The 27,717-nt window shown below is 39.4% G+C and overlaps 1 protein-coding gene across 22 annotated transcripts in view; it reads right to left on the bottom strand.

Moving 5' to 3' along the window:
- Positions 1-25,599, bottom strand: part of LOC309807013 (uncharacterized protein) — a 478,671-nt gene extending 453,072 nt beyond the window's left edge. For all 22 annotated transcript variants that reach the window (XR_014294468.1, XR_014294469.1, XR_014294470.1 and 19 more), the window contains exon 1: positions 25,350-25,599. Coding sequence is in view for 17 of the 22 variants with exons in the window: in XM_082626175.1 (XP_082482301.1) it covers positions 25,350-25,383 (34 nt within the window). In the remaining 5 variants the exon portion in view is untranslated. The remainder of the gene's footprint in view (positions 1-25,349) is intronic.
- Between the last annotated feature and the right edge of the window lie 2,118 nt (positions 25,600-27,717).

The following is a 27,717-nucleotide window of genomic DNA, read 5'->3' as shown; positions in this document are numbered from 1 at the left end:
GCCTTGCTTGGAGAGCTGTTTTCTTTGATGAGAATGTCAAACTAACAGTGATAATTCTGTAACAACAAGGCTTTTTCTCCCTTTATTAAAGCCACAGGTAGAAGGTGGTTATCTGGTTTTCATATGAACTACGACAAATGAGAATTTCCTAAGGCTTTTTTTTTTTTTTTTTCCCAGTACGCGGGCCTCTCACTGCCGCGGCCTCTCCTATTGCAGAGCATAGGCCCCGGACGCACAGGCTCAGCGGCCATGGCTCATGGGCCCAGCCGCTCCGGGGCACGTGGGATCCTCCTGGACCAGGGCACGAACCTGAGCCCCCTGCATCGGCAGCCGGACTCCCAACCACTGCGCCACCAGGGAAGCCCCTCCTAAGGCTTTTTTAAAGGGACAAACTACTGAGAAATTTTTAATTAAAAAAAACATTATGGGGACTTCCCTGGTGGTCCAGTGGTTAAGACTCTGCCTTCTGATACAGGGGGTGCAGGCTCGATCCCTGGTCAGGGAGCTACGATCACACGTGCCTCGTGGCCAAAAAACCAAAACATAAAACAGAAGCAATACTGTAGCAAATTCAATAAAGACTTTAAAAATGGTCCACATCAAAAAAATCTTTAAAAAAAATTATAATTATGGTCAACTGATATGGACCTAAAATTCAATATATCATACAAGAAAGCCTCATTATAAGGCTAGGACATCTTCTTGTATATGACAGACCAAAGCTAGAATGGTAATTGACTTTAGTACAGGGTTTTTAAAAAATCAGACTTGCCTTTCTCTCAAGTTGTCTTCCCAAGGGGCTATTTAGCTCCTCAATTCTGAAATAACAATAATAAGAATAAAAATAATAGTGTAGAGGGATGACTGGTAAGGCAGAACTTGAAGTTTTCTAATGAGAGAATATGTATTTTAAAAACTGCCAATCCCTTCAGCTTCTACAAGGGAAGACATCAATTAGCTGTGGGAAGAACTGTTTTTCATTAAGTGGTGTAAAACAAATAGGCATCCTGTGTTATGGGGTAAAAGTATAACAGGCTTCCTTTTTCTTTTTCCCCCATGACTGAAGCTGCTCCACCATAAATCCCTTGGAATAAGGAGCTCTAAGACTGCTGAGATAGGGGCTTCCCTGGCGGTCCAGTGGTTAAGACTTCGCCTCCCAATGCAGGGGGTGCAGGTTCAATCCTTGTTCTGGGAGCTAAGATTCCACATGCCTCACAGCCAAAAAACCAAAACATAAAACAGAAGCAATACTGTTACAAATTCAATAAAGACTAAAAATGGTCCACATCAAAAAAAAAAAATCTTTAAAAAGAATTTAAAAAAAGAATGCTGAGATAGAAATGTACAAGTTGCTGAGGTGATTTCCGGGAACAAAAGAGATGGAAAACCTTACCCTTGCTCCTTTTGAGGTTGCAGGTTATTCAAACACCTCTAGCTGACTACGGCTGACATGGCTGAGGTTAGCTGGTGCTTTCGTTGCTCAGAGAAAACTTGATATGAGAAACAGATTCTGAACTAGAGAGCCAGATTCCAGACCTGGCCTGAGTTGTCTTAGACGTGTATCACTTCTGTGGAAAACTTGCCTGAACCCACCGCCCTGACACAGTGGGTTTGCCACAGGGAACAACAACAACAACAAAAAGCTGCGTGAGCAAGTTGGAGTGTGTGTGTATGCAAACCTAAATAGCTGCCTGATATTGGAGGTCCAGTCATCTGATGGCACTGGGTGACCGCCATGGCTGGGATGACCCTGGCTAGGAAGACTTTCTCTCCCTCTACAGACCTGCACCCTGAGGCACTTCAGCAGGGCACAGTGGAAAGGCAACACAGTAGTCCCTTCTTATCTGCAGTTTCACTTTTGGCAGTTTCAGCTACCCACAGTCAACCATGGTCCAAAAATATTAAATGGAAAATTCCAGAAATAAACAACTCATAAATTTAAAATTGTGTGCCATTCTGAGTAGCATGATAAAATCTTAAATCATCATCCCCTTGTCTGGCATATCCCACACGTTAGTCACTTAGTAGCCGTCTTGGTTATCATATCGACCATCACTGTACTACAGTGCTTGTGCTCAAGTAACCCTTATTTTACTGTATAATGGCTCCCAAATGCAAGAATAATGATGCTGGCAATTCTGATATGCCAAAGAGAAGCCATAAAGTGATTCCTTTAAATGAAAAGATGAAAGTTCTAGACTTACAAGAAAAAAAAAAATCGTACGCTGAGGTTGCTAAGATCTACAGTAAGAACAAATCTTCTTTCCATGAAATTTTGAAGAAGGAAAAAGAAATTCATGCGAGTTTTGCTGTCATACCTCAAACTGCAAAAGTGATGGCCATAGTGCATGATAAGTGCTTAAGATGGAAAAGATTTCAAATTTGTACAATAAGATATTTTGAGAGAGAGAGAGACAGCATTCACATAACTGTTATTATACTATATTGTTATAATTGTTGTATTTTACTATTAGTTGTTATTGTTAAGCTCTTACTGTGCCTAATTTATAAATTAAACTTTATCATGGGTATGTATGTATGGGAAAAACATACTACATATAGGGTTCAGTACTATCCATGGTTTCAGGCATCCACTGGGGGTCTTGGAATGTATCCCCCACAGATAAGGGGGGACTGCGTTACCATTTTCAACAGTGAACACCTACTCAGTGAGGCCAAAGGATGCAGACAACCAACCAATTTCCTCTTGATGGGATTTGATTATAATCCCAACTAAGCACAAGATCTAAGATAGCCTCTGGGTTCCTGGGCTCTGACGGGACAGAGTTGTTCTTACTATGCCAAAATGGCTGCTCCAGGTCATACTGAATAGGATATTTAAAGAAACATGACTTTATTTTGTTCTGGGGTTCATAATTGCTGGTGAGTCTGTGTAAAAATACATCACAACATTTATTCAAAGCTTACCAGCTTATGCCAGACACTGCAACAAGCCCTTCACACATATTAACTCACTTAATCTTCACCATGTCTTACTCTACACAGGGACCCACTTTGATAAACATCATACGGCTATTAAGTGGAGAGCAAGGATTCAAACTCAGTCCCATTTGACTCAATAACAGTTTAGCAATATAGAATTCAGCTAGCATTACCAATCTCAAATTTCAGATGCTATTATGAAAATCTCTTAGTAAAGAAAATAATAATTAGCTGAAGCCCTGTTCATTAAGGAGTTAGCTACTTAATCTTTTAAAACAAATCCTCTAGACACAGTACTGATTTATTAGAGAAAAATGAATGCAATTCCATATAAAGGTGACATTTTCAGAGAATAATTTCTAACAAATTCTGAGGGTAGTCAATGATGTCCATATACTTAATACTTTACCTAAGTGTTTTACACTGTACAACCCACTTTCACATACCTAATCTTTTTTTTTTAACATCTTTATTGGAGTATAATTGCTTTACAATGGTGTGTTAGTTTCTGCTGTATAACAAAGTGAATCAGCTATAAGTATACATATATCCCCATATCTCCTCCCTCTTGCGTCTCCCTCCCACCCCTCTAGGTGGTCACAAAACACTGAGCTGATCTCCCTGTGCTATGCGGCTGCTTCCCAGTAGCTATCTGTTTTACATTTGGTAGTGTATATATGTCCATGCCACTCTCTCACTTCGTCCCAGCTTACCCTTCCCCCTCCCCGTGTCCTCAAGTCCATTCTCTACATGTGCATCTTTATTCTTGTCCTGCCCCTAGGTTCTTCAGAACCATTTTCTTGTTTTTTAGATTCCATATATATGTGTTAGCATACGGTATTTGTTTTTCTCTTTCTGATTTACTTCACTCTGTAGGACAGACTCTAGGCCCCTCCACCTCACTACAAATAACTCAGTTTCGTTTCTTTTTATGGCTGAGTAATATTCCATTGTATATATGTGCCACATTTTCTTTATCCATTCATCTGTCGATGGACACTTAGGTTGCTTCCATGTCCTGGCTATTGTAAATAGAGCTGCAATGAACATTGCGGTACATGACTCTTTTTGAATTATGGTTTTCTCAGGGCACATACCTAATCTTAATTGCTCTCAACAGATGGCCTTTACAGGTCTTGAGATTTGTACAGAAATTAAAGTTGGCCAAGTTGAAAGATTTATTTCTAAAAAAGGACATTTAGGAAGATTTAGCAATACTCCAAGCAAAAACTCCTTTCCCCTCTTGATTTTCCCACTTTTATTATTGGTCCCACCATCATCCAAGCTTAAAACGCTGAGGTCACTTCTCATTCTCCCTCTTCCTTCATCTTTGGAGTCAGTAAGTCACCAAGGCCTGTGACCCTTTTCATATATGTTTACTTATTTAATTATTTATTCCCACATTATTGAGGAGGTTTTTCTTCCTAGATCAACCATTAGCCATTATAAATTCTAGCAAAGCTCACCCCACACAATATTCCAAGCCTCTTAACTGGCCAGCCTATTTTTAGTCTCACCTCCCTGATCCATCCCTCACAATTTCAAGATTGACTCCCCAAAACACTAGTTTGTGTATATCCAAGAAAGTACATTTCAAAGCCATCATATACCCATTGTTCAAAAAGGACTCCAATACAGAATAATCCAGGTTCAACGGTGCTCTTTTTGACTGTCTGAAAATATATAAAATCCTAAGCCTAGCACTCAGAAGAATTCATGACACAGCTTCAACCTGCATTCCCAGGCTTCCCTCCACTGCTCTCCTCCTAACTCACCCCTCTGCTCCAGCCTAAACACTCTACTAGTAGTCCCTCCCCTACCCTCCCCCCCAAAACACCTGGTATTTTCATCTTTTTTGTTTTTTGTTTTTTTACTTCATATCTCTAACAGAAGAGTTCCTTTCTTCTTACTATCAATGAATACTCACTTTTCCCATCTTTCAAAGACCAGCTTAGATCACATTTCCTATAAGAAACTCTCCTGGCCATCCCAAATAAAAGGAAGAGTCCAAACTAAGTGTCAAGTGTCTCTTCCACTTATTTGCCATGGAATTATTTCATGGAATTACCAGTTCCTTTCCATGTGTATATCTTTATTCAAACTAGACTGTAGAAAGTTGCAAGTAGGAACTAACATCATATATGTTGTTAATCTCGTGTGGCACTTCTTGTTACTTATATATTTATACTCATAATGTTCTATATCAATATTCATATTTCTGCCTCACAAAATTCTAATTAACTTATTTTGGGGAATCCACTCCTTTGTGAGGATTTGGCTCCATGACCCTAAAAGAAATAAATAGACTAATGGCAGCAGACTGGAACTAGTCTGCTAGTGTTAACATTAAGCTCTTTTTCTTAGAGCCTTAAGGTGAGTTACCTGTCTAGTGGCTAAATCAGTTCTGTTCTTCCTCATGTGCTGAGTCTGTAATTGGCATAAATGTTCATGGCACAGATGTACCAAGGGTCACCTGTTTGACTTCGTGACTCAGATAGATTTTACAGCTCATACCAGAGAAAAAAGGCTCTTTGATGACCAGTGACATCCCGTAAGCTGACAAATCACCTCCTTGTTATCCCTGGCATCTCCCACACCTAGCCCACTAGTAAGTGGCAGCTCTAAGAGATGCTGAAGGTTGAAGCCAAAAACAAGAACCAATACGAGTCCTTCAAACACTGACAGGTTTTAGGCAGACCAGATTTTTAAATTAGCCCTTCTGAGACAGATACAAGATTTTGTTGTTTAGATAAAAAGAAAGTTAAGTCTCATAGCTTTCTTGTGTGGCAGGTTTTAATGCCTAAGAGAAGTTTTAACTGTGACTCAGGTGGTGGCTGGTCACATACATTGTGCCTTACTCCCTTCCTCTTAAATGAGTTAACATCTTCTTTGACTTCACTCAGATGAGTATTACTGCTCTGAATTCTGCCATTTCAGATTAAATGGGCATTAGCACAGGTCCCACAGATGAGAGTCAAACATGCTTGGGGAAATCTTACAAACTAGAGACTTGGCTGCTAAAGCTTATTTTCCAGAGGGACTCTGGAACCTCTTGGAAGATTATTTTTTTCTAGGAAAAGAAGGAGTCAGACCCAAAGGCTCAGCTGATAAAACCAGCTTGGTTTCTGCCATTTCAGCCCTCCAAGGACTCAGATCTGGAGACGGAAGCTATGAGTAAAAATTTAAAAGACACTGGCATGCAAGTTACTACTACTTTTAAAGAATTTCTAATAAAAGATAACTCCCCCCAAAATGGGAGAGAGGCATTCCCCCCACCCCAATTCACTACAGAATAACCCCCTGCGTCAGTGGCAGCCCCCAGCAGAAGAGGCCCAGTGAAGCAGCTCCATGCAAATGTACCATATGATAAATACTCAATCTTGTTGAGACTGAGCACAAGAGAGAAATACCCTTGTTGCCTTCTCAGAAATACTGAGCTGGGGCAGTAAAGCTGTTTAGAGGGCTAGAGTCCAGCAATGACCTGTAAAAAACAGTGAAATATGGTAAAACTATCAAAGTGACTCCATTTTTACTCAGGATTCCTTGGGTAGGAAAAAATATAGTTAATGTTTACTGAGTGCCTTGAACATGCCATTGCTTTTGACTTCCTAGTTTACTTGATCCTCAAGTCAATTCTGTGAGGCAGGTACTAATATTTTCTTTTTTATAGATGAGAAACCTGGGTCTTAAAGACATTAAGGTCCCAAGGCTACAAGCTGATCAGTGATAACCTGGAGATTCAAACCCAAGCTGTGAGGTTCCAGAGCCTGATGGGTAACCACTAAGGTACACAGACTGCTTGCTTGCGCTATAGCAGGAACCAGGAGGGCTTGCTGTGAAGCTAACTGAAAGTTCTTTGTTCCAACAAAGGCCAGAATTGGTGCAGCTGTTTAACGTTAGCTGAGAATCCACTACAGCCAGGTGGGGATCAGGACCCCACTTTCTAAAGTGAACCAGGGAATCTCCAGAGCCTGACAAGAGGACATCCCAGAGCAGACAGCCTGACATCCAGCCAGACCAACAGAGGCAGGTGTGAGATTCTTGACAACTCCTGCAGCTGCTGCCACACCATCTTTGAGACTTCATGGCAAGTGCTCACAGAGGTTAGCACACGGGTAGTTCTTATCCCCTTCATTTGGACAGAGGGGGAGCGAGACAGTGTCATACTCTCTGCATGCTGGGAAGGCTCATTGCTGCTGTCCTGGGCTAGGCTTTAGGAGATTAGAATTCTTCTTCCTGATTTTTTCCTGGAAAAGCACTTCCTCACTCTGAGTATCAGTTTCCTACGTTATAAAATGAGGGAGTTGGAACAGCTTACCTCTGATTTCTCTGTTTGACTAAGACTTTGAGTTAGGAAAGTGGAAAAACAGGTTTTATATTTGTATTGTAAAATTTTACTATGTAAAAGGAAGGAGAAGGGGAAGGGGAGGAGAAGAAGAAGAAGAGCAAGAAAGAAAGAAGGAAGGAAGGAAGGAAAGAAAGAAAGAAAGAAAGAAAGAAAGAAAGAAAGAAAGAAAGAAAGAAAGAAAGAGAAAGAAAGGAAGGAAGGAAGGAATACAGGAAGGGAGAAAGAAAGAAAGAAAGGGAAAGAAAGAGAGAGAGGGAGGGAGGGAAAGGGAGGGAGGGAGGAAGGAAGAGAGAGAGAGAAAGAAAGAAAGAAAGAAAGAAAGAGAAGGAAAGAAAGAAGAAAGAAAGAGAAAGAAAGAAAGAAAGGGAGGAAGGAAGGAAGAAAGAGGGAGGGAGGGAGGGAAGAAGGAAGGAAGGAAGGAAGGAAACATTTTAAAAATAAACCAATGGAGGGAGGGCTTAGAGACTGTAAGAAAGGTAGAACAGGTAACAGAAAACAAGAGAGAGAAAGAAGGCATCCCAGGGTTAGTAGCTCTTGGAGAGGACTGAAAGGTTTCCTCCACGTTTTAACAAAAATAGATTAAACCTTTTTTCAGTGTGTTAAAACATCCTGCAGGGTATTTTAGGGGCCAAGATAAGTCAGTGCCTTCCCCATTCAAGATCCAACGTACAAAAAGAATAAGGTATGAAATACTAGGAAGTTGTGAAAGTGACTCTGTCGGCTGACAGTCAAGGACACATTTCTTGACATTGTAAACAATGGGATTTTCAGATTCATCTCCTTTAGAAAAGAGTGAAACCTTTGTTCCTTAGAATGTTTTAAACTCAGCTAGACAAAGAGTGTACTGTTTCAGAAATGTTCTGTATTGTGTCAAAGAGCCCATGGTTGAGAATGGTCTGATGGGGATCCCCAGGGAACAGAACTGGGTGACCTATAACTTCTCTACTCTTGTGGATTTCTGCTATCTTAAACCTTTTGCTGCAAGCAGCCAGGTCCCTGAGGAATGGAGAACTGAAATACAACAGGTGGCTTGGCTGGCTCTTCCCAACAGATGTAGAAGCATGCCAAATGTTTTATCACATCACCCAGTGTGCTTGCACTCCCTCCCCACCCCCGGCCCCTGGCTCTTTCTCAGACACACATAGCACACATGCACTCATCACCTACACCTTTTCGCCTGCACTGCACTTCTGGAAGGGGCCTACATAGGCCAAGTGAGGAGGAACACTTCACTGCTGTGCAGTGCTGTAGCTCCCCATAAAGCGGGGCCCAGGGAAGAAAGCAGTCATGCTTTTTATCTCATCACTGCCCTAACAATGTACCCAATTGAGATCTACCTGCAGGTGGTCATAGACAGAAACCTAACCTAAACAAGAAACCAAGGCATCCTGAAATGTAATAACAACCTAAGAATATGTTCACTTAGGAATGATTCAATTCTCTGATCCTAAGATACAAACAAAAAACAAAACAAACCACTAAGTAGACAAAATGAGTTGAGATGATGCTACTGTCTGTCACAACTTCAGTGTCATATGTATTTATAACATCAGATCTTAGAAAATGCCTACAGATGATTCTGGGTATAGAAAATTGGAAGAGGTGGGACAGAAGTATTACATAATTTCCACTTTACTAAATGCCATCATGTTTTTACTGAATGTTTAGTATGCACTAGGCTAAATAATGTCCCTGCCCTCAAGGGGCTTTCAGCTTACTACAGAAAGTGGACACATAAACACTTAATTGTAATAAAAGAGAGTACTATTTTTTTTTTTTTTTTTTTGTGGTACACGGGCCTCTCACTGTTGTGGCCTCTCCCGTTGCGGAGCACAGGCTCCAGACGTGCAGGTTCAGCGGCCATGGCTCACGGGCCCAGCTGCTCCGCGGCATGTGGGATCTTCCCGGACCGGGGCACGAACCCGTGTCCACTGCATTGGCAGGCGAGCTCTCAACCACTGCACCACCAGGGAAGCCCAAGAGAGAACTTTTATTATTGAGGCAAAACAAGTATGGTAACACATAGGAAGGAAGGACTCTCTGTGAGGTACTGATGAGGGTCATCAGAAAAAGCTTCACAAAAGAAAGAGGCTGAGGAGGAAAAGGAAAATACTTCTTTCCTCACTTAATAATCTTATATTATCCCTAATTTTCAGAAGAGGAAATTGAAGTTCAAAGGGATCCAATAACTCGCAAGAGAGCTAAGCTGTGAGAGGTAGCACTTGTGCCCAGGACTCTTTATGTCTGCCATGTCCTTCCACCACACCTAGGCAGTGACCCTTGAGGTGATCCATCAGGATGTAAAGGGTTTGAATAGATGGAGACTGAGAGACCAACATGAGTCAAGACACAGGGGAGTGAAAGTGCACTGCAAACTGGGTGAACTTCAAGAAATCTAATGAGCTTAGAGCAACAAACACAGAGGTGGATACAGAAAATGAGATAGGAAACATTTTAAAATGACAAATGGAGATGCAAAAGGTTCAAATCTTTTTAAAAAGTAGAAATTATAGGTCACTCTCCCAGCTGCTTATCTACATCTCCCTTTTCCTACGATCAATTTAAGGGAGACAATTGGTTTAAGACAATTCCCCTACATTAGCAGCATGTATGTTAGATATTCAATATGACTAAGATGGTGACTTTTTAAAAATAATCTTCTAACAATCAGATGAGAAATTAATGGGATGTTTTTAAGTTTGACTTATTATGTGACTTGAAGAAAGAGAAAGGAAGGGAAGAGGAAGATCAGAATAGGAAAATGAGAGCTTAGAGAAATCAAATCCACAGATTATCCTAAATCTACCATGTACTTATATAATCCTCAAGGCACTTGAAATTCTATCACTGGCACATGTTAACCTATTGCCAAAACTTTATAAAATGGGGTAGGAGGAAGAAAGGCATTTGGTGTACATAATTTGTACCAAAAAAATTAGAAAATGAATCTCTCTTTGGTTGCTGCCAGAAATTGAACTTTATATGGAACCTTTAAATTCAGCCTAATTCGTAGACTTCTCAAAATACTTTATCTCGTGACTCAATTTATTCTCAGGCTATGATTACACCAAATCTGTGGTCTACAAGCTGTATGTACAATGTGATCACTGTAGTAAACCATATCCACACTACATGATAAGATTCTCCTGTACATGATCATCAAATTAACTCAGCATATGTCCAATATTTCCTTTTCAAAGACTATGTTTTTATTCAAAGAATTAAATATGAATATATTTTTCCTTAGTACTACCTCACTACTACCAGAATATGGATGTTCTTGTTTATATGCTTCATTATCCTTATAAAATATGAAACAAAAGTGCTTTCTGTATTTCCCTGCCAAGTCAAAGAGAAATACAGAAATTTATTGGGTTTCTATTGACCCAGTAAATGTAAGACAGAAATCTAAATGCTCTTAACATTGTTTATGCTGAAAATGTATCAAATTCTATTCTGAAAGTACACTGACCTATAAAAAGCATTTGTCTTGCTCTGGTAAACAGGAGCCCTAGATATCTCAGCTCGAACTGAAGTTTACTTTGTTCTAATCAGAACTAATGTATCAGATCACTTAAAAATGTCCTTGTTACATAAGAGAATCATCCATTCCCTAGTTTGTTTGCACTGCCGCATAAGGTACTCCACCAAACTCAAAATGAATAAAGAAAAGAGAAATTTTTAATCCTACTAAATTGATAAATTTCTCTGAATATAGATAATAACAGAAAGATACTTTGTTGAAATTGTCACTCTCAAAAATTCATTGCTCAGAAATAAAACTAAGAAAACAACTTTCAAAATGAATTTTTTACAAACTTGTAGCCCAGAAGATCAAGAATATAAGGCATTGTGGATATTCAAACTCCAAGATTAGCAACTCTATCAAACCTGTGTGACCTTCTACAGGACTTAAAAGGGTATTAAGAATCTGCATCTTCATTTAACTTTTCAGAGTAACTTTCTTTCACTTTCTCTTGCCCTTTGCTCCATGTACACCAGAAGCGTAATGTGGATTAAGACGTCCCTTTAAGACAGCTCAAATGTCACCTCTTTGGCAAGTCCTCCTTTAACTACCAAGTTCCATTTAAACATCTCTCCTCTGTGCTCCTATAGCCCATTACACACAACTCTATAAAGGTGCAGTTACTTTCTACCCTGTAGTCTTTGACATACATATCTATTTGTCCTTAAGAACTAGAAGCATTACTTACTCAACTTTGTTTTCCCAATGCCTAGCTCAGTATATGGGACACAGTAGCTGCCCAATAAATGTTTATTTGATTGAATAAGTGACAAATGAACAATATCTACTCGTATAATAGAAAGATCATTCTGTAAATACGTCCAAAATTGCATCTTCAGCTCTATTTATTCCCTATCCTATGCAGGTATATACCTCATTTTATTGTGCTTAACTTCACTACACTTCAACAGATAGTGCATTTTCTTTTACAGATTGAAGGTTTGTGAGCAAGTCTGTCAGCACCATTTTTCCAATAGTATTTGCTCACTTCACGTCTCTGTGTCACATTTTGGTAATTTTCACAATATTTCAAATGTTTTCATTATTATTATATTTGTTATGGTGATCTGTGATCAGCGATCTTTGATTTTACTCTTGGAATTGTTTTGGGGTGCCACAAACCATGCCCATATAAGACATGAAGTTAATAGATAAATGTTGTGTGTTCTGACTATTCCACCAACTGGCCATTCCCCCATCTCTCTCCTTCTCCTCGGGCCTCCCTATTCCCCAAGACAAAACAATATTGAAATTAGGCCAATCAATAACCCTACAATGGCCTCTAGTGTTCAAGTAAAAGGAAGCGTTACACATATCTCACTTTAAAACAAAAGCTAGAAATCTTAAGGAGGAAGACATGTCGAAAGCCGCTAAGATAGGCTGAAAGCAAGGCCTCTTGCACCAAACAGTTAGCCAAGTTATAAACGCAAGGAAAAATTCTTGAAGAAAATAAAAGTGCTCCTCCAGTGAACAGAAGAATAAGGAAGCAAAATAGCCTTAATGCTGATATGGAGAAAGTTTTAGTGGTCTATATGGAAGATCAAACCAGCCACAACTGTCCCTTAAACCAAAGGCTAATCCAGAGCAAGGCCCTAACTCTCTTTAATTTTATGAAGGCTGAGAAAGGTAAGGAAGCTACAGAAGAAAAGTTGAAGGCTAACAGAGGCTGGTTCATGAGGCTTCAGGGAAGATGCCATCTCCATAACATCAAAGTGCAAGGTGAAGCAGCAAGTGCTGGTGTAGAAGCTACAGCAAGTTATCTAGAAGATCTAGCCAAGGTAATTCATGAAGGTGCCTACAGTAAACAACAGATTTTCAATGTAGACAAAACAGCCCTATATTGGAAGAAGATGTCATCTAAGACTTTCATAGTGAGAGAGGAGAAGTCAATGCCTGGCTTCAAAGCTTCAAAGGACAGGCTGACTCTCTTATTAGGGGCTAACACAGCTGGTGACTCTAAGTTGAAGCCAATGCTCATTTACCATTCTAAAAATCCTAGGGCCCTTAAGAATTATGCTAAATCTACTCTGCCTGTGCTCTATAAATGGAATAACTAAGCCTGGATGACAGCACATCTGCTTACAATATGACTTACTGAATATTTTAAGACCACTGTTGAGACCTACTGTTCAGAAAAAAAGATTCCTTTCAAAATATTACTGCTCACTGACAATGCACCTGGTTATCCAAGAGCTCTGATGGAAATGTACAAGATTCATGTTGTTTTCATGCCTGGTAACACAACATTCATTCTGCAGTCCATGGATAAAGGAGTAATTTCAACTTTCAAGTCTCATTATTAAAGAAATATATTTGTAAGGCTTATAGGTCCCACAGATAGTGATTCCTCTGATGGATCTGGGCAAAGTCAACTGAAAACCTCCTGGAAAGGATTACACCATTCTAGATGCCATTAAGAACGTCTGTGATTCATGGGAAGAGGTCAAAATATCAACATTAACAGGAGTTTGGAAGAAGTTGATTCCAAACTTCATGGATGATTTTGATGGGGTCAAGACATGTGGCAGAAGGTATATGATACCAGTCAGAATCTTGGATCTACAGAAATAAATAAAGAGCACTGGAAATTGAATATTTTAACTGCTCTAAATGATAACTGACTGCCTAAAACAATGTATTGTGTGCTTATAGCACATGTAAGCACATTGTTGTCTTATTTTAAGAAATTGCCACAGACAACCCAACCTTCAGCAACCACCATCCTGATCAGTCAGCAGCCATCAACATCTAGGCAATACCCTCCACCAGCAAAAAGATTACGACTCGCTGAAGGTAAAGCATTTTTTAGCAATAGAGTATTTTTTAATTAAGGTATATGCATTCCTTTCAGACATAATAACATTGCACACTTAATAGGCTATGGTGTAGTATAAACATAACTTTTTTATTGAAGTATAGTTGATTTACAATATTGTGTTAGTTCCAGGCGTACAGCAAAGTGATTCAGTTACATCTATATGTATATAGATATTCATTTTCAGATTCTTTTCAATTATAGGTTATTATAAGATATTGAATATAGTTCCCTGTGCTATATAGTAGGTCCTTGTTGTTTACCTACTTTATATATAGTAGTGAGCATCTGTTAATCCCAAACTTCTAATTTATCCCTTCTCCCCCTCCCTGCTCCATAAACATAACTTTTATATGCACTGGGAAACCAAAAAATTTGTGTAACTCTCTTTATTGTAAGATTTGCTTCATTGTGGTCATCTAGAACCAAATCCACAATATCTCCAAGGTATGCCTGTATTTTAACATACAAGGATATTCTAATTTTGGCTTCTGTGCATAACCTGGCTCATTTTGACTTTCGGCATTATGATTTCCATCAGGCAACATATCTCACTAAAAGTGTAACAAAAAGTTACAAAATGTACATATATTTTACCTTAATATTGCTTGAAACAATGGCATGGGCCTGTGAGCACAGTGATGAATTTATAATCTGAAACTCAGTGACTGTGTTACACTGTGACTTGGGTATATAATTCATTCTTCAGGCAAGGGGCTGTCAATAGGCAGCTTCAAAAAATAATGAATGTTTGCAGTAATAATTTCATGGGTTGACTGAAACTTAATAGACTTTATTTCCAATTTAGGCCTGTGATATGTTCCAGTAGAAACAGTCTCAAATGAAATATAGTCTATTACAATACTATTTAACCCTCTCTTATTTTGTTAATCCTTTGCTGCTCTTTTATTTGGCTTTGTGTTTACAGCTGAGGCAGACTGTGTTAGCCACCTCACTTTTCACTTTACTGCATCTGTCTCAGCCTTTTTCAGTCTACTCTCCATTACCCAGGAAATGGATGTCCAATGACTAGTTATCTGAGTGATGAGGATCCTTGCTTCAGCTCACTACTGCCAACCTCTCTCTTGGCCCTTTTATTACTCAGCATCGGGTAAAGGAGGAAATAAAAAAGACTAAATCTAGATTAGTTCATCCTGCTATCGCCAGAAGATCAAATTAGGGACAAGGTTAAGGCTCACAGATCAATAAAAGTCTTTGATATTCATAGTTATGGAAACATTTCTACCAGGAATAAATAATTCGATGACCTTGAGTTTGCAGGCCCACATGTACAGAGACAACATGTACAGAGTATAATCTTAGAATTTAAGAAAGAAAAACAATGAGACAAAAACTAGGAGAGTATTGAAACCTTTCGGTTGCTGAGTGTATGATATACACCAAAACATTCTTTAAAATAATGGCTCTTATTCAGGGGTATATATCAGGTTCACCTGATATGGTTTTTCAAAATTACATATAGCTGGTATCTACCCTAGAATAAATGAATCAAAAGCTCTAGAGGTGGCCTAGACACAAGTATTTTAAAAACAATTAGTCAAACTCCCCAAGGGGATCTGATGTGCGTTTCTGGTAATAATAAATCATTGCTTACTTATTGTCCAGTTAGTACCCAAACCAATTAACTTGATGAGAAAAAAATGAATAAAATGGTTTAGGGTAGTTAAAAATTCATTGGCAGGACTTTTCCTTTGGGTCCTCCGTCATGGTGCTCAGAGCAACAATGGCTACTATGCTTTTCATGATACTAATGCACAGAGAAGTGTCTAACACCACAGACTCATTCTGCAAAAGAACAGGCCAACTCAATAAGTATAGTAATCATCTTCAATCACCTCTTATCTAAACTAGACTTAAAAATTACATTTTTTAGGGCTTCCCTGGTGGCACAGTGGTTGAGAGTCCACCTGCCAATGCAGGGGACACAGGTTCGTACCCCTGTCTGGGAAGATCCCACATGCCGCGGAGTGGCTGGGCCCGTGAGCCACAGCCGCTGAGCCTGCGCGTCCGGAGCCTGTGCTCCGCAACGGGAGAGGCCACAACAATGAGAGGCCCGCGTACCGCAAAAAAAAAAAAAAAAAAAAAAAAAAAATTACATATTTTAACGAAATTTCACCAAGATCTTATTTTTAAACTTAATGAATACACTATAGTAGATAATGAGAATTCGTTCAAGTGTTACCCTTTGCCTGCTCTAAAGTTAAAGAGGTGCTTATACAAATCTAGTAACTAGATAATCTATAAAAGTGAAGTAATAATTACACTAAAACTACATCATTTCAAAATATTGTAGATACTAATAGGAAAGATATGGATGAACCAGGGGATGTTTCTTTTCTTCTAGAGTTGATACAAAAGTAATTGAGAGGAAAGAAATGAGAACGGCAACATCAGAAGAAAGAAATTTTCAATGGAAACATAACATCTGAAGTACGACTGACAGAAGAAAAAGGTTGGTCTCTTTGGTTCAGGTAAAATGACACCTCTGCAGAGTTAAAATATAAGGAACAAGAATGCCAAAGAGTGGACTTCTTTACCAGAATAAATGATTCCCTGAACAGAAATCAAGAATGCTTCTATGTTCTCAACAGTGCTCATCCTCTTGCTGCCTTAAGTCAGTGTTAATAACTATAGCATGTCTGTCCCTACTGTGACCTCTGAAAGAACTTATCTTCCAAATCCTTTCTCCTGAGAAGAGCATCCCTTTCCCTCTGCTCGAGGACCAGCCCACTTCCTTAGGCAGGGATGGCCCTCATCCAGATCCAGACCATTCCTGCTGGTAGCTCTTGTCTGGATCCAATTGGCCTCAGCTGGAGGTCCAGATGGCTCATTCCTTATTCCCCAGCAGGGTTTCAGCAGCATCCACCCCTTCCTGGTCTCTCTGCCATTAGTGCCACCAGGCCTTGAACGTTTTCCCTAAATCCTAACAGCAGATTAGTAAAGCATGTAGATTTTATTCCCATGGAATAGAAGTTGGCAATAGAAGGAAGACAGCTTCAGAAACAGTACAATATCTTTATACAATGTAAATGAGCAAGATCCAATTGTGAAGTATTCTGAAAGTTGGTTTTTATTCATGGCATTTCCTACATATACAACGACCTCTACATCTATATATGAATGTCTATCAACATCTATTGATCCATCTATCAATTGAAAGATAAACAGATATGTCAGAGTAATGGATGGAAATTGTTTGAAAAATACCATATATAGATAGAGATATAGACATAAAGATAGAAAGATGAGACAGATAGATATCCATATCTATAGCTGCATCTATACAGAGATATACAATTTTTCAAACAACTAGATAGACACCCTGTTTAAAAAGGTATAATAGTGCCCCGGTCTGGGAGGGTCCCATGTGCCACAGAGCAGCTGGGCCCGTGGGCCATGGCCGCTGGGCCTGCATGTCCGGAGCCTGTGCTCCACAGCGGGAGAGGCCACAGCAGTGAGAGGTCCGCGTATCACAAAAAAAAAAAAAAAAAAAAAAAAAAGTGATAATAAATAAATCTGTATCCATATTTATCTGTCTATTCTGACAATTTGTCAGTTTACCTGCAGTTGCCATACTATATGAGATTTTCACCAAATTTGAAAGGTATGATTGGGATGATCTGACTTAAAATACAGACTCTGTGTCAAATGCAAAGTTCAATCTGGGAGACTTTCTAAGGTAGCCAAAATTGAGGATATATTTTCACCTCATTTGAAGTATACATTTGGGATGGCCTGACTTAAGCCTCGGGTTATATAGGATATACAAATTTCACTTTGTGAACCCCAAAGAACCTATCTGTCATCTTCCAGAACAGGTGAATTGAAAAAATGTGTTAGCTAGGGCTCCTGTAACTTATTAGTACAATCTGAGTGGCCTAAAACAACAGAAATTTATTCTCTCACAGGCTTGGAGACTAGTGAAATCAGGGTGTTGGCAGGGCCACGTTCCCTGTAAACACACTAGGGAGGGATCCTTCCTTGCCTCTTCTAGCATTTGGTGGTTGCTGGCAATCCTTTGCATTCCTTAGTTTGTGGCAGCATAACTCCAGTCTCTGCCTCAGCATTCACATGGCCTTCTTACTGTGTTTTCTCTGTGTCTTCAAATCTCTCTCTCCTCATAAAGACACCAGTCACTGGATTTAGGGCCCACCCTAATCCAATATCACCTCATTTAACTTGATTACATCTGTAAATACCTGATTTCCAAATAAGGTACTGAGGTTAGAACATTAAACTTTCTTTTGGAGGCACAAAATTCAACAAACAACAGGAACCATTAACCAACATGGGTGGAGAACTCTGCTATGCCAGGCGCTAAATACCCATCTGGAGAGACAGGACCCAGGCTATAAGATGCTGTGAACACAGAAAACAAACAGAGCTGCAACTAGGACCCTAAAAGAATTTTTAAAAGTTTGTTGTCCAAACTAAAATACATTCGATAGTGAAAGTAGGTGCGATGGATGATTATGCCAAGACAACAGATATAAACCAGCACTATCGTGAAAAAACTGTAATATATATTTGCCTTAGTCCTAAAGGGAAAAATCACAATACCAGACTCTTGAATCACAAGTATCATTTTGCATTTGAGTTGCTTCTCAAATGGGCAGCTCCATATAATTAAGGTGCTCTGGGGTGGGGCACACAGGGATTTGTGTATTTAATGATGGATGATAATTTCTTTAGAGAAATAAACAATTGAAAGAAATTATTTATATGTTTATAAGTGTTGAGGTGTTTTAGTTTATCTAACAGCCTGTAACTTTTTGCTGTGAACTTTTTCATGCACTTATAAATAGACTTAGCTAAATTTAAGCCTGACTCTCATCTTCAATTTATGTTGGTTAGCAGCTCCCAAAGAACTTTCTCTATGTTGTCTTCCCTCAGTGTATTTGATCACAGTTGGCAGGAATGTTACTGGTTATCTTCCCTGAAGCTTGTTTCTCACACCACCAAAATTAAACCCATCGTCTAAATCCTTATGAATAGAGTAAGGGACTGTACAATAATTGCTTAGCTATCCGAAGTCACTGAAATTCAAATGCAATAACAGAGTGAGAAATTTGGGGTTTGTTTTGATCTTTCCAGAAAAAAAATGTGGGGGAAAAAAAACCCTCAACGAGCTGATAGTTTATCATAAGAAGTAGGTCAGCTCACAGAATGAAAGGATGACTGTTTAATTGACTAGAAGCTTGAAACCCCAAAGTGGGTAAACCACTGTGTTTGTCTTTTTAGAGATTAGCCTCTTCGACATCTTTTCGACATATCTGCCTGAGTCCTAGATAATAATAATCAATTACATAGTTTGGAACCCCTAGATTACCTACCCACAATGTTAGAGATTAGGGTAACTATATAAAAATAAAACGCCACAAGTCTACAGACATTTTTGTTGCATATTCAGTATATACTTACATGTATAACTAGAAAAATGCAATAATAAACCAGTGACCCCAACTAAAATTAAGAGCATTTTAAAGCAGGATGTGACTCAGTGTGGACTGGAATCATAAAGAAATTCTCACAGTGAGTGTTATAAGTGCTGTTCCTTGAAGGTGAGAAGATAGAAGAGAATATACCAAGCGGAAAAGAGAAGGTGCAAAGTCACAAGCAGAGGAGAGAGGAAGGAACTAACATTTATTGAGTAACTGCTATGTGCTGGTCAGAGTACTTCATACCTCACTTATATTATCTAATGTGACCCTCACAGCAAGCCTGGGAGGTAAGTAGAAGTGACAAATCACTATAAGTGACACAGCTAGAAGGCAGCAGAGAGAATATCTGAGCAAATATTCTCTGATTCCAGAACCTAGCCTTTTGTGCCAGGCTCCCCCAAGGCACCTATTCTACATAGTAAGGAGACTGGCCTCGCAGGAGGCAAGGCCTTAACGCCAGACAAGAGCAGGATCTCCCAAGTGAGAGGAGCCTCAGCTCTCTGGAGTCCCTCTTCAGGAGATAGTCACCGCACTGAGGTGAAGTTTCCTAATTTGGAAACTGGCACACAATTTTCATTTTCTCTACAGCTATTTAAAGGAATTACTCTAAGACTTTGTTTATTACAAGGAAATGTGTGGGGAAAACAATGACTTTACACAGCTGCCTGTGGGAGTAATTTTTAGCAGCTTGAATTTATATTAAAATAAGCTACAATGTAAGTGTAAATGTGGTAAGTCGGTATACTGCCATTTTGTACATTTCAGGGCCTTTCTTACTTTTTTGACATGAGCTACCAGATTTTTTTCCCCTTTCACGTACAAAGGACCTCGAAGGAAAAAATAATTATTTAACTATTCGAGAAGTTGTTCAGCTTGGCTACCCACTCAGGGGTCAAAGTTTCAAAAGTATTCAAATAATAATTACATGGATAGTCTACATAGGAATGACTGTCAGAAGGCAGGAAAGCCTCCTGGATAAAGAAAAGCCTTGGACTAATATAACTTCTGATGTGTATTTTCTCATTAGTGGATAAGAATCTAGGGGTTTCTTAGTTCACAATGATAAAAGGAGCTATTGATGCCATCTCTTTACCTCTACACATGGGACCTTGTTTCCGTCAGTTAATTAGTATTGATAAAGCCATGTGAAATCCTAAGATAAAAAGTCTATATATTATACACAGGAGACATTGGTGAATGTATCATCAGGAGCATTATTTGAGTTTTCTTAAAATGAAATATGAGTTCTGCAAAAGGTGCTTCATATTCCTTAGGATGAGGGTTTTAGCAAGGTAAGTTTCATACTCCTTAAACTCAAGGTTTTAAGCCAGGTAAACCCAAGTAGCTAAAAACATGTAAAGATGTTTTTCTCCCTTGGTTAAAGTGGGCAGAGGTGCAATGTATTAACTCATAGAAAGGTTAAGAGCAAAACAACTTTCCTTCCTCTGAAATTTGCTCAAGAAAACTGTCTAGGAAAAGAAAAAAGGGGAAGTGAGAAAAAGGTAAATGCTTTTGCCAGGTCGTTGGACAGAGAAAAATAAGAGCCCCCGCAATCTAGACCACTGGTTCATTGGAAGATTTTTACTATGTACCAGATTCTGCGCCAGGCGTTCAAGGTACAATCTGAACATGACAGACACAGAGCTTGCAATCTCCTCAGGACAGCACAAAAGTAAATCAGCAATAGGACAGAATACGGTAAGTGACGAGGAGATTTTTCAGACTTGGAATATCTAGGAAGATCCCTTGGAAACAGCATTGTCTAAGCTAAGACATGATATATGAGGATGAGTTATCCAGATGAAAATTTGGGGTGAACTGGGATGGGAGTTGGAGTGGGGGTAGGGTTTATATTAGGGATGCTCCAAGCACGGGAAACTGTGTGTTCAAGGACCTACGGTATATTCATACTGTATTCAAGAAACTAAAAAAAAAAGTTCAACATGCCTGTGGTACAGAGGGCTCCTTAGGTAGGGCCTGCTTCACACAACTACATTGAATGACATAGCCATGAGCCTTACCCTCAAAGACATTAAATCCACTTGGACAGACAAAACTAAACTGTGAATGAATCAAGGACCAACTACATAGAAAAGAAGTATTCTAAGAAGAGCAAATCAGTGGTGGGGGAAACGATACCTTACTTCTCTGCCTCCTCTCTTCAGTATGCCTTGTGCACGTGAAAGTTTTGTGAAAATGAAGAGGAGGATATTCATAATGGCTCCTTGGAAGAGGTTTGCCATTTGTCTGAGTATAAGCATGCTCTTTGGTTCTCTTGAAAGAGGAAGAGGTAAATCAAAAGTGCACAAGGAAATACAATTGAGTGTCAGTATTTGACTGAGGGTAGGAACATGTGGTAAAGAAGACACATGGTAAAAGCATCAGGTAACCTAGGAGAAGGCAGGAGTTGGTCAAGAATTTAGTGAGTCAATACAGATGGCCCTTTGATCTGAGTGGGAGTTCAGTAAGTGGACCAGAAAATTACAACAGGAGGTGTATACAGTACAGAGATTATTCTCTAGGGACATTCTAAGACCTAGTCACAAAACCACTGGGGAAAAAGTGAACTCCTTTGAGATGTCGAATCCCTTACAACCCTATGCAAGCTGTAGTCAGAAACTCAGCTGCTTCCATAACCAAGGAAGATGCAAATTAAGATGAGACTGAGGCAGCCACATTAATTTAACGCACTAGTCACTGCAATGGTCAATCCTCAACAAGGCTTATATATCACTCTCAAAGTGGTCATTTTCCATAAGAAGATTATTAGAGACTTGAGTTCGTCAAGAGGTTGAAGACTTCATGCTCCTTTACTTATCCTCCTTTGGTGGTGTAGACTTACTGCTCTTTTGGTACATATGGGAAGGTCCACCAGCAAGCAGATGGGTAGGGCTTGCTATGAAGGATTTTTTTTTAGTGTACAGTTTAGATAGTCATGTGCATGTGTGTGTGTGTGTGTGTGCACGCTGTAAGTAAGATAATAGCACAAGGATGAGGAAGGAGAAAAGTGAAGGGACTGGAATGAGACAGATATAAGTATAAATGAGGAGAAAGAACATGCAAGAAAAAATAAAAGGAAAGACAGGGCTACGAAAGTATAATATAGAGAGCAGGGAAATAATTAGTTAGGTAAAGTACACAAGGCTAACATTCGTGTACTTTTTACACATACAAAAAATTATATGTATCAGGGCTATATTTATAAGCAGTTTAAAGAAACTGACTGGAAGGATCACATCAGGTTCAGAAAATGGTTCTCTCTGTGAGGGAAGTAGGGAGGAAAATGGAACTGGTTAGGTGGAGGAAAGAAAGTCAACTTTATCTGTGCTTTAAGTTCAAAACAATGTGAATGAAAATGGCCCCATTTATTAATTCCAGGCAGGTACATGTGTATTTGTTATATTCTCAGCAGTTTTATCGTAATGATGGTGTGTGTAATTTTTTAAAACAGAAAAAGAAAAAAGAGAAAGATGGACAGGGTTTGGATGACAAAGTATAGAGCAGTGGTCCCCAACCTTTTTGGCATCAGGGACCAGTTTCGTGGAAGACAATTTTTCCACTGACGGGGTGGGGGCTAGGGGGAGGGTTCAGGCTGTAATGCAAGCGATGGGGAGCGGTGGGGAGCGGCAGATGAAGCTTCGCTCGCTCGCCCACCACTCACCTCCTGCTGTGCAGCCTGGTTCCTAACCAGCCGAGGACTGAGGACCATCAGCGGTCCGAGGCCCAGGGGTCGGGGACCCCTGGTGTAGAGCATTAAGGTACACTGCCTACCAGCTAATTACCAGCCATGTGAGACAGGCAAGTATTTAATGTCACAGCGTTCTGGGAGTGACTGGAGGGCAGGTGGTTTCCCACCCAGGATAAAGAGAATTATCTTTGGTGCTCCTTCTAGTCTCCGTATGAGTTTCCTAACATCACCTCTAGGAACCGCACTGGCTGCTTAGCAGTCGCTCTCTGTGGCTCAGCTTTGTTTACTTTCTGAGGTTGCTGATTAACTGATGTGTTTTCTGTCAACTGAAATTTACAGACACATTACCATGTTTGACAGGCACTGTGAGCTACAGTACAAGAATTTCCTGAGGAGAAAAGTGCAGCAAGCTTTACTGGAAGGCTTTTAATTCCCTTCTAGCTAAGGCAGTGTTTCCTAGCTCTATTAATACCATTGGTGTGAAATGTTAAAAACCCCTCACTAAAATTCTTGTTCACCAGGTGCCTACGTTTCCAAAAGGTAACTTTTCTTCTAAACCAAGGTAGGGTATAATAGATACCTGCAACACAGATTCTTAATAACAGGCTGTGTTGACCAAGCAAGAGAAGCTTTTCATAGTTTATGAAGGGGAGCAGAAGTTAAAGCTTCCAGTCAACAGGTTACCCAGGCTCTGAATAACTACAGACCTGGGAAAAGAGAAACTGAGGTGCTTTGGAAGACAAATGAATAGAAGCAAGTACACAGAAAAAAAGATTGATTTGTGTATTGTATTGTGCAGGAGCTATACTAGCCCGAAGGCGTGGACAGGTTAATGAATGTCCCGAGGTCACACAAGATGAGGTTAGTAGCATATAGAATCAATGGATAACCCTACATCTGAAGAAGAAAAAAACAATGACACGTAGAATGACTTTTAGAAATCCTTCAGGCACAAAAGGAGCCATGAACATAAAATCCAGATAATCTGAGAAAGTGTCACTGAAGGTTAGAACAAAGTAGGATTCTGTGATTTAAGAAGTACATCATATTTTTGTCTATTTATTTAATATAAGCCATGTCAATACTCACTATCAACCCACACTGGCCCCAACTTACCAAAAACGAAACTAGGCAAAAAGTAGCTGAGGGTCACAAAGCACTGCACATTATAAATGATCACTTCTAGGCCTGTGGCTTGGCTATCACACCAGCCTGTCTTCTTACCCTTATACTGCCTGCAGCAGCAGCGTTTGCAGTTATTTAATTATACTTGAGCAAATTCTGAAGTAGAGACCAAGAAATTATTATATGGATACAATTAAATGAAAAAAACTCTTGAGTGTCTAAGATAAAATCTAGGGCCTGAGCTAGAGTCTGAAAGTACTGAAAGGGTGCACTGTGGCTTTGGAGTATTTCTGGTTCATGATAGAGATTTCACTAGTAGAACTGGAAGCAAAGGAACAATTGATCATTCACCTGAAAGCAACTGCCAGACAACACTCACTCTTTGGTGGTTTTGTGCTAAAGAAGAGACCGGTTTGTTTCCTGCTTAACAGGAATTGAAAGCTAAGTTGCCAATCTTCTAACCTTGTAATAAATGTATGTTATATACATGACCATGTGCATCCATCCATGTGAAATACATACACATGGAGAAATATCACTCCCAAAAGTATTTACATCGGTATAAGTTTATTAAGGAGGTACTAGTACCTTGTTTGAGATGTTGAGAGCCGAGTATTACACAACCCTGGTGTAGTTTCTCTCATTACTAGATGAGCTGAAAAAAGAAAAGAAGAAAAGAAGCACAATGAAATTGAAGGAAGAACTGCAGCTCTGGCAGATGCTTCTCTTGTGTGAGCTTTCTTCTAAAGAGGATGAAATGCAGATGCAAATGAAAAGTGAAAGTTTAAATGTGTTTTGTATAAATGTGAGGAGTAAACATGTCGAGCAGCTAAATTAGTTGCATATGTGTTGAGAGAGAAGGGTGATATCATTTGAAGAGCTAAAATGGGAGGTGAGCAATGACAATGACCGAGAAACAAACTCTCTAGGTGTTAGTGTCAATATAGGAGATGAGAAACAGAACGGAGAGTCTAGAGAGGAAGCAGGGGAACAGTCTGATCAAATTATGTTTGGTCGGGTTTAAGAAGTATGTGCCTGAGAAACGGAAGGAAAGAGGGAGAAGTTCATACCAACATACTTTAACAAGCAACCAAATAAATACAATTTTAAATTAACTTGCAATTGTGATATTAGTACGCTGTTAAAAGGACAGATGCAAGCAGAAGATGAGATGAGGAAGAAGCATGCTATTTGGTAACTAAGAGAGAACTAAATATTTATATCATGACATCTAAGTTACCCAAAGTAGTATCCAGGAAGATGGAGGGTAGGTCATCCAAGTAAGTGAATATTTAGAATAATGAAATCTTAACCCGTTACATCTGATTACAAACAATGCAATCATTGTGTTGAAAAGCTCACTGAGATATATAGGACTCCTCCCTGCTCAAATAACATACACAATAGGATTTACCCTTTTCTTGGTAACACAGAAATCTTACCATGAGCATCCTGCTGATGTTCTGGATGTTGCATAGCAATTCAGGACTTCGGATTTCAGAATGGACTCACTGAATTCCTCCCACCTACTAATTTAGTCTAGAGGCCAATTTTTAGCATCTCTTCCTCTGTGGCAAGTCTAATGTTATGGAGGGCAGCCTCTTCACTAAATGTCCACAGACTGCTGCTCTAGTTATTTAAGCAGTTTCTTCCTTTATCCCTAGGCTGGCTTCCTAGACATCCTTTGCTCACTTTCTGGGTGGAACCTAACATGAAGAAAAGACTGATAGAGGAAAAATTAGTTTTAGTCATTTTGTGTCATACTGACTCACAAAGGAAAAATGTGGTTCTACTCGGCTAAACAGCACAATGTATGAGATTCATGCATTGGCTGATTCTGATTTAGAGAAATTTTATGCTAAATTTTGAGAGTGAAAATTATATACTACTTGACAGGTAGAGGGAGAGTGCCTTGCTATTATCATCTTGCCTTCTCTCATCTGATTTTTACCTTACACTCACGCTGTGCACACTGTCCACACTCAGCCTTTAGCCAGTTTTTCACATTGACACTTCTGTGCAAGAGCAAAAGCTCCAAAGAAGTCCCACTCTATTATGTGCTCCAAGATAAGATATACACAAAAATAGCATTTTTTTGGAAAACATGTCACCACCTTAAACACAAAATCTTTCCCAACTCCTACTTCTAGTCCATGACTCCTTCTTTCAGAAAGGAGGCAGGAGAGGTTAGATGAAATGAAGTAAGCATTTCCTCTCTTGAGAATCTGCTTGCTCAATATCTTAACCTTGCAACTATACTTAATATTTCCTTTGGATTAAATGTCATAGATATAAGATACAGCTACACTAAACATGAATGTGTACCTAAGTTTAATACAAATGACCTGGATGCCTCAAGGGGAGTTTTTAATACTTCCTTCTGAAATTAGAAGGTGTAGATAAATGACCCCTCTTATTTCAGAGGGAAAGAGAGTTCTAGGTTTGTCATTTGGCTTTTTTTATGTTTGTCTCATTATTTAAAAGAATTAATGCACTCCCCATTTGTCTGCTCTGAGAAAAAATACAGATGGCTTCTTGGAATTGTGTAGATCTAAAGTGCTTAAAAGGGAGGGAGGGGATATGGGAATATATGTATACATATAGCTGATTCACTTTGTTATAAAGCAGAAACTAACACAACATTGTAAAGCAATTATACTCCAATAAAGGTATAAAAATTTTTTTAAAAGTTTAAAAAAGTGAGTCTCATTTTGATTGAATTAACTAGAGATGTTATCTGAAAAGGATTAACTCCATCATATGTCAAATACTTAAGACAAACAAGAATAAGCTTTTCCTTCCTGCCTTTAAAAAAAAAAGGGGAGGGGCATATATCCTTCACTCAGAAATCAGAAAAGTTTCTTCACTGCTTAGGGGTGACTGGATGTAATGACAAAGAATCAGAGATAAAAAGTTAGAATGAAAAGTCTTGGGTTTTCCAGTTTAAAAATGGTGGTGTAGAAGACCTTGAACTCACCTCCTACCACAGACACAGTGAATAGACACCTACACATAAAGCAGTTCTTCCTGAAGAAGAACTGAGGGCTGATAACAGATTCTGCACAGCAAACAACAGAGGGATTACACAGAGGTGGGTAGGAAAGACAGAGACATGGTACCGATGGGAACCCCACACCCAACACAGCAATCTGCATTAGGGAGGGATATCACTGAGAAGCCAGGTGGTAGACTCACTCACCCTGGGACACAGTGAAAAAACAGTGATTTTAAAGGGCACCTAGACTATACATTAAGGAAATCCATTTACTAACCCCAGAGCATCTGCCAAAAAAGTGGGGAACTGCTGGAACTCTCTCTGTGGTCAAAGGTTCCAGAGAGCACCATATTTTGCATTCCTCCTCCACCTTGATAGCAAGGTGGAAATATGGCTCACACTCTAGGTGGTCTGCCAAGGCTGCCCCAGTGCACCCCAGGCCCTTCGACCATACCAGCTACAGCAATCCCCTAAAGGTGGCCCCAGCACAGGGCACCACAAGACCCCATGCCTGCATTTTTCCAAAGAAGACATACTAATGGTCAACAGGCACATGTAAAGGTTGTCAACATGACTGATTACCAGGAAAATGCAAGTCAAAATCACAATGAGATATCACATCACACCTGTCAGAATGGCTATTATCAAAAAAAAAAAAAAAAAAGAACAAGTGTTGGCAAGGATATGGACAAAAAGGAACCCTTGTGCATTCTTGGTGGAAATGTAAATTTGTACGACCACTATGGAAAACAGTATGAAGGTTCATCAGATTAAAAATAGAACTACTATATGATCCAGCAACTCCACATCTGGAT

The sequence above is a fragment of the Mesoplodon mirus genome (assembly GCF_964341445.2).
Source record: "Mesoplodon mirus genome assembly, chromosome: 6".
In the NCBI taxonomy this organism is placed as follows: domain Eukaryota; kingdom Metazoa; phylum Chordata; class Mammalia; order Artiodactyla; family Ziphiidae; genus Mesoplodon; species Mesoplodon mirus.
This window is presented reverse-complemented; position numbering and strand designations above follow the sequence as displayed.